Source organism: Lampetra planeri, chromosome 38 (genome assembly GCF_965212315.1).
Source record: "Lampetra planeri chromosome 38, kcLamPlan1.2.h2, whole genome shotgun sequence".
In the NCBI taxonomy this organism is placed as follows: domain Eukaryota; kingdom Metazoa; phylum Chordata; class Hyperoartia; order Petromyzontiformes; family Petromyzontidae; genus Lampetra; species Lampetra planeri.
The window spans coordinates 5471840-5490102 of record NC_136144.1 but is presented as its reverse complement, the minus strand read 5'-3'; the positions used below and the strand labels follow the sequence as shown (position 1 = coordinate 5490102).

The 18263-nt window shown below is 52.6% G+C and overlaps 1 protein-coding gene across 2 annotated transcripts in view; it reads left to right on the top strand.

The window, feature by feature from the left end:
- Window positions 1-16557, top strand: part of LOC144731238 (adiponectin receptor protein 1-like) — a 32566-nt gene extending 16009 nt beyond the window's left edge. For both annotated transcript variants that reach the window (XM_078612257.1, XM_078612256.1), the window contains 5 exons: window positions 2162-2333; window positions 6463-6649; window positions 10929-11116; window positions 13082-13275; window positions 13949-16557. In XM_078612257.1, coding sequence (XP_078468383.1) covers window positions 2162-2333; window positions 6463-6649; window positions 10929-11116; window positions 13082-13275; window positions 13949-14077 — 870 coding nt within the window. In that variant the 3' untranslated portion in view covers window positions 14078-16557. The remainder of the gene's footprint in view (window positions 1-2161; window positions 2334-6462; window positions 6650-10928; window positions 11117-13081; window positions 13276-13948) is intronic.
- Window positions 16558-18263: the final 1706 nt, after the last annotated feature.

The window sequence follows — 18263 nt, the reverse complement described above, 5'->3', positions numbered from 1 at the left end:
TGAGTCGACCTATTACATAGCCACGCTCGCTCAGCTTACTACCCCACCTCCTTGCTCTTTCTGATGTGCCTACGAGTATATTTAGTGGCCACTCCATACGCTCATAGGTGCTGCCCACTCCTCTGCATCCCGGATAGCTCTGCCCCGCTGCATCATGGGTCGCGCACGAGGGTAGAATGATTTTACACGGAGATTAAAAAAATCTCTCAAATTTCACAAAAACAAAAACCCGTGGACATCGGTCGCAGTGTCTGTCGCGTAAGTGACGGCATTTTCTGCGTGATTATCATCGTCATCGTCATCAACGTTGTTATCATCATCGGAATCATATTAATCATCATTATCACCGTCATCATCATCATTACTCTCATCATCATCATCATCACGATTGTCGCCGCGATTATCGTCATCGCTGCCTCTTGTTTATTTTACACTTTTTTTTCTCTGCCAAAAGGTCGTGGCTTCCGAAATATGCAGCTGCCTTGCCCGTCTTTTGACCCAGAAGACCCCGTTATAGCAACGTGGGAAGTGGTTGTTTACAGTGAGCATCATCAACTGGGCACAGCTGAACAATAGCGGGGGGGCGGGGGGGCGTGTGAGCAGCTACAAACACAAGCGGAATTGCAGCGTAAACGAATGCAAGTCGATTACCCATTGTCTTTGGTGGGCAGAGGGGGGGGGGTCACGAGGCAGTCATAACAAGAGAGGTGGAGGTCAATATTTACACTGGGATATTTGCACAGGGTTGGTGTACGGTGATTTTTCGGCAATTTTTTGCTGTCTTTTCTTGGATTTTCTGTTTGCACTCAGTCACTTTAAGATGTTTTCTTGTTCATGTTTTTTTGTTTGTTGCGGTTGCACCCGATTCAAGAGCCGAATGGCTCACAGGGCTACACCTAATAAATGAACTTTGAACTTTACCAAAGGTCACTGAGGTTGGTTACATAGGTTTGTAGGTCGACTCAACCTCAAATGAGTACCTGGTGTGGTGTGTAAACATCACCACTGGGGAGACAAAGGCGGCTGGGGTGCAGTGATGGCCGCCCACGCCCTCGTGTGCCGTGCCGGCCTTCATAGGTGCTCCTCGCTAACAGCACTTGCCCCAACAGCCTCTTCAGGCTATACGGGGGATCTTTGTCTTTGTATCGGGAGAGATGGTCCACTAATCTTCTTGGTTCTTTCGGTAAAGTCACGTAGAAGGGAAGTAATAAAATAATAAAAATAAAACATAATAAAATAATATAATATATTATTTTATTATGTTTTATTTTTGTTATTTTATAATAATAAAAATAAAACATAATAATATAATAAAATAATATAATATAATATTGTTTTATTATGTTAGATTTTTATTATTTTATTACATAATAAAATAATATAATATTATATTATTATATTATATCATTTTATTATGTTTTATTTGTATTATTTTATTACTTCCCTTCTACGTGACTTTACCGAAAAGAACCAAGAAGATGAATCCCTGCAGTCACGAAAGCTTTAAATCGAAAATCAAAAGCGATTTGCGAAGAGTCGAATGACCGAGGAGCGTTTTTGGAAGCGGTTGGAATTTCCAGCGTCTCTTTCTTGTCTAGAGGTGTTACGGGAGGGCGAACAAACACACCAGGGGTGGTTATGCCCGCACGCGGAAGGATGCTTAAACGGCGCTGTGATTCCCCATGGCCCCACACCTCGGTGGGGGAGTTGCTGTACAAGGCGGTGAGCCGGAGGGCTCGCGGTTCAGTATTTAGCTTAAACCAGCGAAGAAGGAAGACCGGCTAGATAGGCCCTGGGACTCCACTGGATCGCCGTCCTTCTAAGGACCGACCAGGGCAAGCCAGTGGCGTGGCCCCGAGAGCCCAGAGCCGATGCTCTTGTAAGAGGCGGTCTGGTGACTCAGGGTGCCGTGATCCCAGCTTGGCCAGAGCTGGGTCAGCTAGCCTCCCCTAGCTCTGTAGTGGAGGACCTGGGAGTAGGCTAGCCGGGATAGAGATTGTGGGATCTCCCTGTTAGACGGGTAAAGGGGCCGATACCCCTTCGAGTGTCGTATTCCTTGGCCTGTATATAGTGGAACGTTTAATAAAGAAGTGTGTTTCCGACTACGTCGTCCAAGTCTCTTTGAACCTACTACACATGTGTGAACCCATCCACGGCGCAGGTGTGGGAACGGCGCTGGCAGGTCATCCCGTTCGACCTGCTACCCAGCTGGCTGCAGGACAATGACTATCTCCTGCAGGGCCACCGGCCGCCCATGCCGTCGTTCCGCGCCTGCTTCAGCAGCATCTTCCGCATCCACACGGAGACCGGCAACATCTGGACGCACCTCATCGGTGAGAGAAGGTTTTTGCGCGAATCGCGGCACCAGGATCGCGGCGATGGCTTTGCCGTCTTTTCTTGGATTTTCTGTTTGCGCATAGTCACTTTAAGATGTTTTCTTGTTCATGTTTTTGTTTTTTGTTTGTTGCGGCTGCACCCGATTCAAGAGCCGAATGGCTCACAGGGCTATACCTAATACATGAACTTGAACTTGACGATGGCTTTGTACGTTTGTTCGAGACGCAGGGGTGTCGCGAATGTGATTTGTTTTACAGACGCAGCCTTGCAGTGGTTTAGCAGTAGGGGGCGATGCTGCTACGTGTAACGAGTGCTTTGCTGGTGGTTTTATGTCGTTGCAAATTTGGAACGTGAGGCTTGCATACAATGGCCTATGTGTGTGTGTGTCTGTCTCTGTGTGTCTCTGTGTTATCTCTCTGTGCTTATGTGTCTGTCTGTGTGTGTCTGTGTTGTCTCTCTGTGCTTATGTGTCTGTCTGTGTGTGTCTGTGTTGTCTCTCTCTACTTGTGTGTCTGTCTGTGTGTCTGTGTTGTGTGTCTCTCTCTGTGTGTCTGTGTGTGTCTCTCTCTGCTTGTGTGTCTGTCTGTGTGTCTATGTTGTGTGTCTCTCTCTGTGTGTCTCTGTGTGTGTCTCTCTCTGTGTGTGTGTGTCTGTCCATGTGTCTATGTTGTGTGTCTCTGTGTGTGTCTCTCTGTGTGTGTGTGTCTGTCTGTGTGTCTATGTTGTGTGTCTGTCTGTGTGTCTATGTTGTGTGTCTCTCTGTGTGTCTATGTTGTGTGTCTCTCTCTGTGTGTCTCTGTGTTTGTCTCTCTCTGCTTGTGTGTCTGTCTGTGTGTCTATGTTGTGTGTCTCTCTCTGTGTGTCTCTGTGTGTGTCTCTCTCTGCTTGTGTGTCTGTCTGTGTGTCTATGTTGTGTGTCTGTCTCTGTGTGTCTCTGTGTTATCTCTCTGCTTATGTGTTTGTCTGTGTGTCTCCGTGTCTGTGGTTTGTCTCTCTCAAATTTAGCAATCTTTGGAAGAACGTAATCAACCAGGTAGGGTGTTGACTGTTATGTTAGCCGACTCTCTGTGCTGTAAGTTTGCTAGGTTTGTTTTATCTTTTATTTGTACCTGATGATGATTGCTTGTGTTGCAATCGAAACGTCGTATGCTGTTCTTTGATAAAGAAAAATATTTCTACGTGACATTACCCAAAGAACCAAAGAGTAATTCCTGCAGTCACGAAAGCTCCAAGTCAAGTTTTAATGGCCTACCCATTTCGAATGGCGTAAGGGGATCGTTACCGTTCTACTGTGAAGAAGGTTAAATTCTAGATTTGAAGCTTTCGTGACTGCAAGGATTCATATTCTTAGGTTTTTTTCGGTAAAGTCACGTAGGTAAAATTTTTATAAATTAATAAAAGTAAAATAAAAATACATTTTATTTTACTTTTATTTTTTTTTTAAATGTACCTACGTGACTTTACCGAAAAAAACCTAAGAATAAGAAGGTTCAAGTTAGGCCTCGGGCTTTGTGGTTAGGTCAGAGGTCGGCAACCCACGGCTGCGGAGCCGCGTGCGGTCGCTCTTGAAGGACTGTAGCGGCCGCTCTTGAAATTCTAAACAAATGGCTCTTCTTGTTATTGTGGTTGCCGACCCCTGAGCATGGAAGCCGAGTTTACCATGGGAGTTCAGTTTACCATGGGAGTCTAGTTTACCATGGGAGTCTAGTTTACCATGGGAGTCCAGTTTACCATGGGAGTCTAGTTTACCATGGAGGTGCAGTTTACCATGGGAGTTCAGTTTACCATGGGAGTTCAGTGTTCCATGGGAGTCCAGTTTTCCATGGGAGTCCAGTTTTCCATGGGAGTCCAGTTTACCATGAGAGTTCAGTTTACCATGGGAGTCCAGTTTACCATGGGAGTTCAGTTTTACATGGGAGTACAGTTTACCATGGGAGTTCAGTTTTACATGGGAGTACAGTTTACCATGGGAGTCCAGTTTACCATGGGAGTCCAGTTTACCATGGAAGTCCAGTTTACCATGGTAGTCCAGTTTACCATGGGAGTTCAGTTTACTATGGGAGTCCAGTTCACCATGGGAGTCCAGTTTACCATGGGAGTCCAGTTTACCATGGTAAACCATGCAGCTCGCTTCATGACGTTTATTTATGGGGCCATCCATTCAGTACGTACGCAAAAATCTGTCAAAACTTGACCCCTCCCCCCCTCCCTGTACGCACGCTTGACGCACGCACCCCCCCCCCCCCCGGATCCTATAGAACGGCCGATATTTAATCCACACCGAAACGATCAAGGATTAATAATATTAACGTGTTTAAGCGAACAGATAGGCCACCGCCGGCTGCATTTACAGAATTAAGTTGCGTACCATTAAAGAGGTGACGGCGTATTGTCGGAGTTTCGTCACCACGCGCAGTGTCAGGCTGCAGCGCAGCGGCGTTAGCTGCGGCCTGCTAGGCCGCCGCCTCAAGATCATCCACAGCGTCGCTGACGTCGTCGTCATCGTCATCGTCATCGTCATCATCAGAGGTGTGGACTCGAGTCATGTGACTTGGACTCGAGTCAGACTCGAGTCATGAATTTGATGACTTGCGACTCGACTTGGACTTGCATAACAATGACTTTGTCCCACCTATGAGATGTGGACTCGAGTCATGTGACTTGGACTCGAGTCAGACTCGAGTCATGAATTTGATGACTTGCGACTCGACTTGGACTTGCATAACAATGACTTTGTCCCACCTCTGGTCATCATCCAGCTTTTGGTTGTTCTCACTGTCAGACGGCTCCGTCGTGTGAATGCGCTGGTGTCGTTTGACACTGGCCTGCGACGAGTGATGCTACACGCCGCGCACGGGACATGTGCGCTTGATAATCAGTTCAGGTTGTGCGAGTGACGGACAGCGCATTATCAAATGTCCGCGCAGCATCGGCACGAACAGATTCGCGGCTAAAATCTTGAGCCGGCGGCAGTCTGCGGTGAGGCCAGATTGAAGGATGTGTCATCCATGGGGCAGGCCGCCAGACTGTGAGACTCGCTGCTGAGCTGTGTGATAGCTGCAATTAGGGGTACGGTGGCATACAAGTGTAGTGACTGTCACTGTGTGGTGCCGGGCTTGCGAGGCCACGGCAGATAATACGTTGCCATTACGTGCAGCCCGGTTACTGGGTGTAGTAGCACCAGCCCTAGCGGGGCTTGGGTGAGGCATCACGTCCAGTGTGCGGTGCGGGCTCCCGGTGAGGGAGCGAGAGGGAGCGTCATCCAGCCAGGGTGACGTTGGGGCATGATACGCCGGTTGACCTGCCGACACGTGACCGGATGATATTGGAGGGGGGCCACCGGTGGACGGGGGGCCGTTGGGCGGTCACGTGGTATAGAGGAGCTCTCGGGAGCCTTCGGGAAAGAGCTCGAGAGAGATCTAGAAGGTGGGCGGGGCGAGGGGCGGAGCCGGCCCCAGCACGGGCGATATAACGGGGGCGGCCCCGCGAGAGGCGAGGGGTTTACACCATTGGAACCTCATTTGCCAGTAAAAAAATATGATAATTGTTTTTTTACCCTTTTATCTGGCAACAAAACTGACACCTTTTTTCGAGGAGTCATGCTTGCATAGACCACAATACCTGCAGTCATAATGCAAACAAAAAACATAACTCTGATAATGTATGCACTGTCCTTGAAGTTGATTGGTCAACACCCGAGACAGCTTTCCTTAGAACCTCGTCTCACATGGTGTTGTGCGCCTTTTGGCGTCATCTGGTCCAACACCATGTGAGACTAGGCTCTAAGGAAAGCTGTCTCAAGGACAGTGCATACATGATCAGAGTTATGTTTTTTGTTTGCATTATGACTGCAGGTATTGTGGTCTATGCAAACATGACTCTTCGTAAAAAAGGTGTCAGTTTTGTTGCCAGATAGAAGGGTAAAAAAAAACTATTATCAGGCTCGGGGTTCTTCGTGTTGCTGGTGAAGAAGGCCCGCGTCGGGTTGAAGAAGCCTCTAGCCACGCGGTCGGTCCGGGACCCAGCTCGCGGTGCGGACCGAGATAGCGAGACCGTGTCTCGCTCTGCCGTAGCGTGGTCAGTGTAGGGTGATGGTGGTGCTGCCCCCCCCCCCCACTCGAACAGGCTTCGTGCTGTTTCTGTCGCTGGGCGTGGTGTACATGCTGCGCCCCAACATGGCGTTCGTGGCGCCGCTGCAGGAGAAGGTGGTGTTCGGCGCGTTCTTCGTGGGCGCCGTGCTCTGCCTGTGCTTCTCCTGGCTCTTCCACACCGTCTACTGCCACTCGGAGAAAGTCTCGCGCACCTTCTCCAAGTGAGTGGCGCACCTTCTCCAAGTGAGTGGCACGCGAGGGCGCGGGCTGACGGGCACGAGCTCGCGGCCAGCAAAAAACTGAAATCTTGGGCGCCGCGGTTGGAGAGATGTTAGTTTAACACGTGTGAGGCTTTCGCGACCAATATTATTCATAATCAACGTTTTTGGGTTAGATCGCGTTATTTATAAATGTGTCGTAACCCTCCACCACCCGACACGGCCAATCAGCAAAAAAGTGTCACGTTGACAAAAGACAAATAGTTCACTGCTTTAGCCCACCGGTGTGTTGAAGTGTGAAACCACAACATTTACAATTTGAGTACGACGTTTCGCTGGTAATTGCATCCAGCATCATCGGGCAATTCGCCAGAATGGTGAGGCTCTGCTGTGTCTCCCGTTCTTATATAGAGCAGCAGCAGGGTGACGTCATCATTAACTCATCAGGTGCAACGATTTGAGAGGGGGGGGGTTATTGTAATTATTTACTAGATTAGTAATCAGTCAGTTGTTATGATGCGAGTTGTAGATTAGTAATCAGTTGGAATGTGTTTTATTGTGATTATACTACGTAGCATAATCACAATAAAACACATTCCAACTGATTACTAATCTACAACTCGCATCGTAACAACTTCCTGATTACTAATCTAGTAAATAATTACAATATAAGAACGGGAGACACAGCAGAGCCTCACCATTCTGGCGAATTGCCCGATGATGCTGGATGCAATTACCAGCGAAACGTCGTACTCAAATTGTAAATGTTGTGGTTCCACGCTTCAACACACCGGTGGGCTAAAGCAGTGAACTATTTGTCTTTTGTCAACGTGACACTTTTTTGCTGATTGGCCGTGTCGGGTGGTGGAGGGTTACGGCACATTTTTAAATAACGCGATCTAAACCCAAAAACGTTGATTATGGAGAGATGTTGACCGCCTCGCCTGGTATACAGGAGGTCGTGGGTTCAATCCCCGATCCTGGCGCCTGCTGCTGTATATTTGGAGTTTACGTGTTCACTTTCCCTGTGGTGGTCGTTGGGATTTTTCTCCGGGTCCTCCAGTTTTTTGCTTCACAGTTAGAATCGACGTCACGCGTTTAGAGAATTTTGCTGCTATAAATGTCCACGTGATCATAAGCCACTAAGTTGGGCTAACGTTTGTGGCCAGGTCACTTTTTAAAAGGAGCTACGTAGCTCAGTGGGCCTTACCTGGTAAGATAAAAAAATAGTTTAGTTTCATAGTAAGTAGTTCTTGTTATTGCCGAGGGCCACAAGTTTCAAGTTCAACTTCATTTTGTTTAACCAGAGACTAAGTTAGTCTCATTTGCAAGAGTGAGTGAGTGGTTCTAGATTTGAAGCTTTCGTGACTGCAAGGATTCATACTCTAAGGTTTTTGTTCGGTAAAGTCACGTGTGATTTATTATTTTATTTTATTTCCATTGTTACTTTTATTAACTTTAAATTTTATTTTTTACCTACGTGACTTTACCGACAACACCCAAGAGTAGTGAGTGAGTGGGTCGGTGAATGGGCAAGTGAGCGAATGAATACATGAGCGAGTGAATGAGTGGACGGGTGAGTTGGAGGGCGAGTGGGTAAACGATGTAGTGAGAGAGTGATTACATCTAAGTTGATATTGTGCAATCAGGTGAGTACTCATGAGACCAGGATGAGCCTCTAATGTAAGCGTGACCTGGGCGAACAAAATGACAAAAGGAAAACTTAACATCGTACAAATTGCGATTTAAAGCTTTCGTGACTGCAGGGATTCATATTCTTGGTTCTTTCGGTAAAGTCACGTAGAAGAAGGGAAATAATAAAATAATACAAATATAAAACAATAAATATTCTCACGACGTTTCGACTGCAACACAAGCAATCATCATCCCTTCTACGTGACTTTACCGAAAGAACCAAGAATATAATATTGCATCGTACAGTTCAACACGTATCTATCCCCTCTATTTAAGAGAACGAAACAGGATTTCTCCACAAATCTGGCTGTCGCCTGATGATGCCGGTTGTAATTACTGGCGAAACGTCGTACTCGGATTGTAAATGCTGTGGCTTGGCTCTCCAACACACCGGTTAGTGCTGTACTAGTGACAACTTGGCATGTTCTGTTTACGTGACAAACCTTACAAATTGGCTGTGGCGGGTTTAAGGACACATTTATACTTATTCGATCTCACCCAAAAAAGCCTGTACAGTACAGCAAGACACTACATCATCTATCGCTTATTTTTTTTACAGTGCCCTTCATCATAAATTCGAGTCTCGTTGCTTTGCAGGAAAATTTTAATAACTAAAATACTCTAAATACGTACATCGGAGAACAATGAAAATGGCAAAAAGCGTGAGAGCGCTATCGAAAGTGGACATGCATTGGAAATATAAATAGTTGAAAGAAAGCCGTAAATGATTGATTACGAGCATTTGAACGCTGGGTCGCACAAATATGTTCTCACTTTAAAAATAGCAACAGACGGAGCCCCTGGTTCGTAATTATATTCTTCAGGGTTAGGTCGTCGTGTGGGTATAATTGTCAATGTTTTTACTGTAACCCTCCATCGCCCAACATGGGCAAATATGCCAATTGATTTGGTTATTCAGCAAATCAGCGGAATTTCGGAGATACACTGTGCTTGCTTTTAAAGGGCAATGTTTGCATGCTTATCAACACGACGACGTAACCCCAAAATAAACTAAATATGGGCCTTATCTCGTAAAATGTAATCAAAAGAAATAAATATGAATCATTGGTTGTGAAAACCTACGTAAGAGGGAAGCCTCCCTTACAGGTCGTGGCAGCTCATTCCCGGAGTCGATGCTATACCGCCGCGGCCTTCATAGCAAGGCCTCCTGCGGGCCACTGGCGGCCCCTGACGGCCTTTAGTGCGGCCCCTGACTTGCGGCCCCCGACAATACACAACGTGTGAGAACACCCCCCCACGATCATCGTGATGCTGTCCGAACCCCGATGCTTTCAAACGGTGTGGCGGCCCTCGCACACGGACTGATGTCTTATCGGCCAAAGTGCCCCCCCCCCCTCTGAAATTCAATGAAGAATCCCGCTCTGCACAGCACACGATCGCGTGCCGTTGTGATTGTAAAGAACTTCGGACGAGGTGAGTAACGCTCGACTTCGTGCTTTATTCACAGGTCACCTGCAAACGCATGGAGGCCACACTTTTCGAGGCTTCCCTCCAGAATGCGCGACCGGCTCTCTCTCTCTCTCTCTCTCGGCCCCCTTGTATATCCCGAACTCCCCTTTCTAGCAGGTTCTCCTCTCTCTTCCAATCCCCTTTCTCCTTTTCCAACGGTTATCAACCGTTCCTTATTCATTACTTTAATATTTCCGCCCCCTTCCCTCTGCACCAATCTGATTCGAATGCTCCGATGCCGTCCAATCAGATGGGTTGTCGGCGGCTCTGCTACTTTTAAACTTGGCTCTGCCTGTGCAGCAGAGGTCGCAACCGGGTAACCGATACCCGTACCCTACCCGATACCCGGCTACCCGTACCCAGCCGGGTACGGGTACGGGTAGCCGTTTACGACCCTGGTGCGGCCGGGTACGGGTAGGCCGTGAGTCACTGGTGAGTCACCGTTTGTCACTCATTTCGGATAGGGTACGGGTACGGGTAGGGAACGGGTACCCGTACCCGGCCGGGTACGGGTACGGGTACCCATTTGCGACCCTGGTGCGGCCGGGTACGGGTACGGGTAAGGGATCAAAACCCGTTTGCGACCTCTGCTGTGCAGTCGTCACGACTTCTGGCAGGCTACCCCCCCCACCCGCCCCCTCACTCACAGACATCGTGTTGGCCGCCAGGTCCGACCCTTCGTGATCAGACGTCGTCTCCTGCCGCTCGGAGAAAGCCTCGCGCACCGTCCGCGTGCGCGAGGAGCTCTTCACGGGAGCGAGCGTCGGTCGGGAATATCATAACCCGTTCTGTGCCTCCCCTAGGTCGACTCGGCCTTCATTGGGTACCTGGTACGGCGCGTGTGGCGACGGTCGCACACCCCGCTCTGGTTGGTGCTCGCTACCACCGCTTGCCCCAACGGTCTACAAGAGGCCGCCCGGGGGGGGGGGGGGATATTTGCCTTTGTACGCGCGCACGCGTGCAAGTGTGCGTTGTGCGCTCACGCGTGAAAGTGGTGTGCGTTGTGCGCGCACGTGTGCAAGTGTGCGTTGTGCGCGCACGCGTGAAAGTGGTGTGCGTTGCGCGCGCACGTGTGCAAGCGTGCGTTGTGCGCGTACGCGTGCATTGTGCGACGCAGGCTCGACTACTCGGGCATCGCGCTGCTCATCATGGGCAGCTTCGTGCCCTGGCTCTACTACTCGTTCTACTGCTCTCCGCAGCCGCGCCTCATCTACCTCGTCATCGTGTGCGTGCTCGGCGTCGCCGCCATCGTCGTCTCGCAGTGGGACCGCTTCTCCACGCCGGCCTACCGGGCGGTGCGCGCCGGTGAGGCCTGGCCAACGTCGTCTTCGGTGACGCCGACGCCGACTGACGGTGATCGTTGACTGACGCTGATCGTGATCGCTGACTGACAGTGATCACTGATCGTGATCGCTGACTGACAGTGATCACTGATCGTGATCGCTGACTGACAGTGATCGCTGACCAAACGATGATCGCGATCGCCGACTGACAGTGATCACTGATCGTGATCGCTGACTGACAGTGATCGCTGACCGACGCTGATCGTGATTGCTGACTGACAGTGATCACTGATCGTGATCGCTGACTGACAGTGATCACTGATCGTGATCGCTGACTGACAGTGATCACTGATCATGATCGCTGACTGACAGTGATCGCTGACCGAACGATGATCGCGATCGCCGACTGACAGTGATCACTGATCGTGATCGCTGACTGACAGTGATCGCTGACCGACGCTGATCGTGATTGCTGACTGACAGTGATCACTGATCGTGATCGCTGACTGACAGTGATCACTGATCGTGATCGCTGACTGACAGTGATCGCTGATCGTGATCGCTGACTGACAGTGATCGCTGACCGAACGATGATCGCGATCGCCGACTGACAGTGATCACTGATCGTGATCGCTGACTGACAGTGATCGCTGACCGACGCTGATCGTGATTGCTGACTGACAGTGATCACTGATCGTGATCGCTGACTGACAGTGATCACTGATCGTGATCGCTGACTGACAGTGATCGCTGATCGTGATCGCTGACTGACAGTGATCGCTGACCGAACGATGATCGCGATCGCCGACTCGCCGATCACAATCGTTGACCAAGTTTGAATCTGGGTTGCAGTCGCCCGCAGTCATAAACCAGCTCTGAAGCCGTAGTGAGCCTGCTGGTCTTAGCGAGTTGTCGTGGTTTAATTGAGTAGGGAAGGTACGTGACGGGGTCGACCGTGCCGTGAGCGTCCCCTCTGCACCTCTGAAGCGGGGCACTCTCGTATTCCTGTTCCCGCGCATCCGTGCTGTCATCACAGCGGTCGGGAACGTACGCTCCAGCCTTTGGACCTCGGTCCCGGATCTCCAGATTCGCTGAAACCCGCAGCATGTGCGGGAGACGTGTGACACGCGCAGCCCTGCGCTGTCGGCGCCGCGAGACGCGGGATCCGTGCGGGAACCCTCGCGGCAGGGTGCGACTCTTTGTGCAAGAGAACAGCCCACGGAGCTTGATGTCACAGAGCTACATCTTAATATCAATTCCAGTGACCTCTGGTCCTCCGCACGGGAGAGGGGAGCACTTTCCCACCCGACCTGCCACGTGGAGTAATGTTCATTGTGTAATGTGAGGTTATATCCGGGTCGTTGACGGATTACAACTCGTCACGACGATTGGCTCTGCCGGTCCTGGTTCCTCCTGGTTCATAGCCAATGGGGGGAAGCCTAGGGGCATGGCCCTGACGTAATGGAAAGGTGACAGCTGTAAGTAGAGGATTGGTTCTGCTGGCTTTAGCCACAGCCAATGGGGAGACGAGTCAAGGGCGTGGTCCCGGGAGCCTCTGGAATATTCCATGGAGGCTAACCAGGATTGGTGGAAACGTACCACGTGACCCGGGTATTAAATAGGGGTGGAGACGGACGACACGGGGTCAGAACGGGAACGAACGGAGGAAGGGGGCCACGCGGGAGCGGGGCTCCGGGTTGCCACGTGGCAGTGTGTCTCTCTCTCTATCTGTCCCTCTCACACTGCCTGTCAGCAGCGTGAAGGAAAGCTGTAATACAAGTTGAATAAAAGACGGATTCCAGAAGTCGCCTCAACGAGCTTTATTGCAATCGCATAACAGTCCACCGATATATATATATATATTTGTTTCAATTCTTAAAGAGATGGAAATCCCACCAAACTTAAGGCACAAATTGAATGCGAAATTGTTTTGTACGTCATCCGATCGCGTCTGTCTGCCTCTCTGTCTGTCTCTCCCCCCGGCAAGGCGTGTTCCTGGGCCTGGGTCTGAGCGGGGTGGTGCCGACCGTCCACTTTGCGGTGGCCGAGGGCTTCGTGAAGGCCACCACGGTGGGGCAGATGGGCTGGCTGCTCCTCATGGCGGTGCTGTACATCACGGGCGCGGGGCTGTACGCCGCGCGCGTGCCCGAGCGTTTCTTCCCGGGAAAGTGCGACATCTGGGTACGCTGCTGCCGCTGTTGCTGCTGCTGATGCAAAAAGCAGTTCTAAAGAAATTGGTTTTCATTTCAGAAGCCGCGCTATAAACTGTACAGTATCACCACTTCCTGCTTCTGTTCCATTGCACAAATGTATCTGCAGTCGATCACCACGAGACGTTCTTGATGGACAATAAAGAGCTGGCTTTGATGTAATCCTCATCAGACGCTCACCACTCGCTATAAACACCGAGCAGACACTCACCACTCGGCAGACAGTCACCTGACTCTGCACAACACTGAGTAGACATTCACACTCGGCAGTAAGTATGTACCGTATGTTGAACTTCTTTCGCACCGTACGTAGCCAACCGTGCTAATCGGAGGTGCGGGGTAAGGCCAACAAACTCAAGCCAAATATCTGTTCTAAAGAAATTCGTTTTCAATCTACATTTAAAAGTGATAGCACCAGTGGCTTCCTAATATCGCAAGATGGCCGCAGAAGCGAATGTGAAAGCGCCTCGACGTGGTGACCCTCTTTGTTCGATGGCTGTGCCAGTAGACACCCAAGACACCCAGTAGACACCCCTCGTGCGCATCGCCGGCCTCCATACGCGCCCGCCAATCAGCGCTTGCCCCTGGGCTACACGAGAGAAACTTTGCTTTTGCGTGCACGGCGTGTGCGTCTTCTGTCTCAGTTCCAGTCGCACCAGATCTTCCACGTGCTGGTGGTGGCGGCGGCGTGCGTGCACTTCCACGGCGTCTCCAACCTGCAGGAGTTCCGCTACTCGCTCGGCGGAGGCTGCACGGACGACACGCTCTTCTAAGGCGCGGGCCGGCACGGACGAGCCGCCCCTCATCGCCGCCGCCAGCAGCAGCAGCAGCAGCAGTGGCAGCAGCAGCAGCGGCAGCAGCAGCAGCGGTAGCAGCCGTCACTTTAGGCGGGCGGAGCAGTGTTTCTGCTCCCCCCCCCCCCCAGTCTCGGTCCCGTTCCATCCATTCCCGTTAATTCCGGATGCTGCACACTGGTCTGGTAAAGTGTGGCGTCGTGACGGTGCCGGCCTGCGGCTCCGGCTGCCGCCACCGCCGCGATCGGTGGCGGCGGCGACGTTTACTTGAAAGTATGCCGATGAATCGGCGACAGTTCGTCCACTTTTTGACCGTCGATGAAACCGTCCACTGGACTCTCCTTCAACCTTCGCGTTTGCAGTTCCCTCTGTCGGCGGTGGGCCCCAGGCGGTAGCCGTGTCGGCGCAGGGGAGTGCGGTCTGCCTGTTGTCGCTAGTTATTTTCTGCTCTTGCCGCCGTTGGCGCGAACCCGTGCGACCCCGTGCGACCCCGTGCGACCCCGTGCGACCCCGTGCGACCCCGTGCGACCCCGTGCGACCCCGTGCGACCTTGTGCGATCCCGTGCGACCCCGTGCGACCTCGTGCGACCCCGTGCGACCTCGTGCGACCTCGTGGGACAGGGGCTGAGATGGAAGGGGGCGAGGGCGCCCTGGGCGCGGAAAAAATGGCTCATTTTGACGTGCGCCGTTAAATCCTCGCTGCGTGACCGACCGTGCGTTCGTTCCCCTCTCCGCTGCCAACCCTCGGGGGGGTGGGGGTGGGGGGTGGAAACTCGCTGAATTTGTTCAGGGATGGAACAAGCCTCTGACAATCTGGTTTTGGGTTTTTTTTTGTCTCCTTTTTTTTGGGGAGGGGGTCTTGCGGAGCGAGACGGTGGCGGCGTTTAGATCTTCATCCGTTGGTCACCCTTGTCGAGAAAGTTTGCTCTTTTCAGCATTTCACCGTGTGGATTGGGATGCCCACTGGCTGCGCTACGGCCCGGACGTCACCTTCTGAGTTGAGCCCTGCGGCTGCTTTGAGCAGCTGCCGGCAGAAGGGCCCTCCCGCCTATTTCCCGAGAGCCCTTTCTGGGAGGCGCTTGGCCTACTCTTCCATGCTGGCCAGACGTCTTGAAGGAGGTGGGCCTGCGCACGCGCTCTGGCCAACCGCACGCGACCTGCCGATCGACTCACCGTGGTGAACCCATTTATGCTGCCGGGTGGATAGAGGTTGGGGGGGAGGGGGGAGATAAAAAAAAAAGTTGCCCGCTATTTCAGATGGTTTTTTTTGCAAAAAACTTTTTTTATTTTACCGGGTAAGGCCCACTGAGCTATAATAGCTCTTTTTCAGAAGCGACCTGGCTTCCACAAATGATAGCCCAATGAAGTGGAAATGTATAGCAGCCAAATACTCTGAACGCACGTTGATTCTAAATGTGGAGGTAGAAGCCAAGGGACCCCGTAAAAAATCCACGCCGACCACGTGGAGAGAGAGAGACACGCAAATGCCATACACAGCAGCAGGCGTTAGGGTCGGGATAGAGCCCACGACCTCCTGCATACCAGGCGAAGTAGTTAACATCTCCTAGCCACCGTGATGATGATGAGGGTGAGAGAGACACACAAACGCCATATACAGCAGGCGTTAGGGTCGGGATGGAGCCCACAACCTCCTGTATACCAGGCGAAGTAGTTAACATCTCCTAGCCACCGTGATGATGATGAGGGTGAGAGAGACACACAAACGCCATATACAGCAGGCGTTAGGGTCGGGATGGAGCCCACAACCTCCTGTATACCAGGCGAAGTAGTTAACATCTCCTAGCCACCGTGATGATGATGAGAGAGAGAGACACACAAACGCCATATACAGCAGGCATTAGGGTCGGGATGGAGCCCACGACCTCCTGCATACCAGGCGAAGTAGTTAACATCTCCTAGCCACCGTGATGATGATGAGAGAGAGAGACACACAAACGCCATATACAGCAGGCGTTAGGGTCGGGATGGAGCCCACGACCTCCTGTAGACCAGGCGAAGTAGTTAACATCTCCGAGCCACCGTGGTGCCCCACGAATCGAACAGGCGACCACTGCATCAAGCCCACCATGGCAGAATCCCCCTATGAGAGTGGAGCTGTGGGTACAGCATGCCCATCGGGAGCAATGCCAATGGTGCTCATGATGATGATGATGATCATTTACGCTTCTTTTGCCAAGCAAGGCCTCAAGACTCGTTTTTCAGGAGGGTCCTGTCAGATTTTTTGCAGTTGGGGGACGATGTTATTTGCGCCCTTTCAGATGCCCTTCCGCGGCCGTCTGGAACACGCTCCCCCTTCCGATATTAGGTAGCCGCTGGCGCTGTGCACTTTTAAATCCACGTTGAAAACTCTTTCTTTCGAACTGTTTATTGTGCTCGGGTTTGCCGTCCTTCCCCCGCACCTCCGATTAGCACGGTTGGATACGTACGTTGTGAAAGAAGTTCAACGTACATACAAACAGTCCAAATTTAGTCAGTCGCAGGTTATTTTGCCCAGCATTGGGATGCTGGGCCAATACTAATTAAACGCGCGCGTGTGTTGTAGCTATAGTGGGGAGCGGTAGTGTAGCGGTTGTGTAGCGGTTAGCGCGCTGCGCTACAAACCTGGCGACCCGGGTTCGATTCCCGCTCACGGCCAACATCAGTGACGGTTATCTGAACCGGTGCTGGGCCTCCCCTAGGTCGACTCAGCCTCAAATGAATACCTGGTGCGGTGTGTAAACATCACCACTAGGGAGACAAAGGCGACCGGGCGTGGTGTTGGCCACCCACCCCCTCGTGTGCCGTGCCGGCCTTCATGAGGTGCTCGCTAACAGCACTTGCCCCAACAGTCTGTTAAGGCTATACGGGGGATCTTTGTCTTTGTAGCTAAACCCATGCAGAGCGTGTAGAGAACGTACTAACTCCATGCAGAGTTGGCACCAACATGAGCAATTGAAGCCAGGCCCTCTCGCCGCGAGGCACGAGTGTTGCCACCCTGCCACCCCAGAGTGCCCGCTGCCATCACAAATAGCCCATTGCCTTCCATCAGTGCAACGCAAGTGTGTGTGGTGGGTGTGGGTGGTGGGTGTGGTGGGTGTGGTGGGTGTGGGGGGTGAGTGTGGTGGGTGTGGGTGGCGAGTGTGGGGGGGGGGCGGTGGTGAGTGTGGTGGGTGTGGGTGGTGAGTGTGGGGGGGGGGGCGGTGGTGAGTGTGGTGGGTGTGAGTGGTGAGTGTGGGGGGGGGGGGGCGGTGGTGAGTGTGGTGGGTGGTGAGTGTGGTGGGTGTGAGTGGTGAGTGTGGGGGGGGGGGCGGTGGTGGTGAGTGTGGTGGGTGGTGAGTGTGGTGGGTGTGAGTGGTGAGTGTGGGGGGGGGGGGCGGTGGTGAGTGTGGTGGGTGGTGAGTGTGGTGGGTGTGGGTGGTGAGTGTGGTGGGTGTGAGTGGTGAGTGTGGGGGGGGGGGCGGTGGTGGGTGTGGGGGGGGGTGGTGAGTGTGGGGGGGGGTGGTGAGTGTGGTGGGTGTGAGTGGTGAGTGTGGGGGGGGGGGGCGGTGGTGGGTGTGGGGGGGGTGGTGAGTGTGGGGGGGGGGTGGTGAGTGTGGTGGGTGTGAGTGGTGAGTGTGGGGGGGGGGGGCGGTGGTGAGTATGGTGGGTGTGGGTGGTGAGTGTGGTGGGTGTGAGTGGTGAGTGTGGGGGGGGGGGGGCGGTGGTGAGTGTGGTGGGTGTGGGTGGTGAGTGTGGTGGGTGTGAGTGGTGAGTGTGGGGGGGGGGGGCGGTGGTGAGTGTGGTGGGTGTGGGTGGTGAGTGTGGTGGGTGTGAGTGGTGAGTGTGGGGGGGGGGGGCGGTGGTGAGTGTGGTGGGTGTGGGTGGTGAGTGTGGTGGGTGTGAGTGGTGAGTGTGGGGGGGGTTGGGGGGGCGGTGGTGAGTGTGGTGGGTGTGGGTGGTGAGTGTGGTGGGTGTGAGTGGTGAGTGTGGGGGGGGGGCGGTGGTGAGTGTGGTGGGTGTGGGTGGTGAGTGTGGTGGGTGTGAGTGGTCAGTGTGGGGGGGGGGGGGGGCGGTGGTGGGTGTGGGGGGGGGGTGGTGAGTGTGGGGGGGGGGTGGTGAGTGTGGGGGGGGGTGGTGAGTGTGGGGGGGGGTGGTGAGTGTGGTGGGTGTGGGAGGTGCGTGTGGG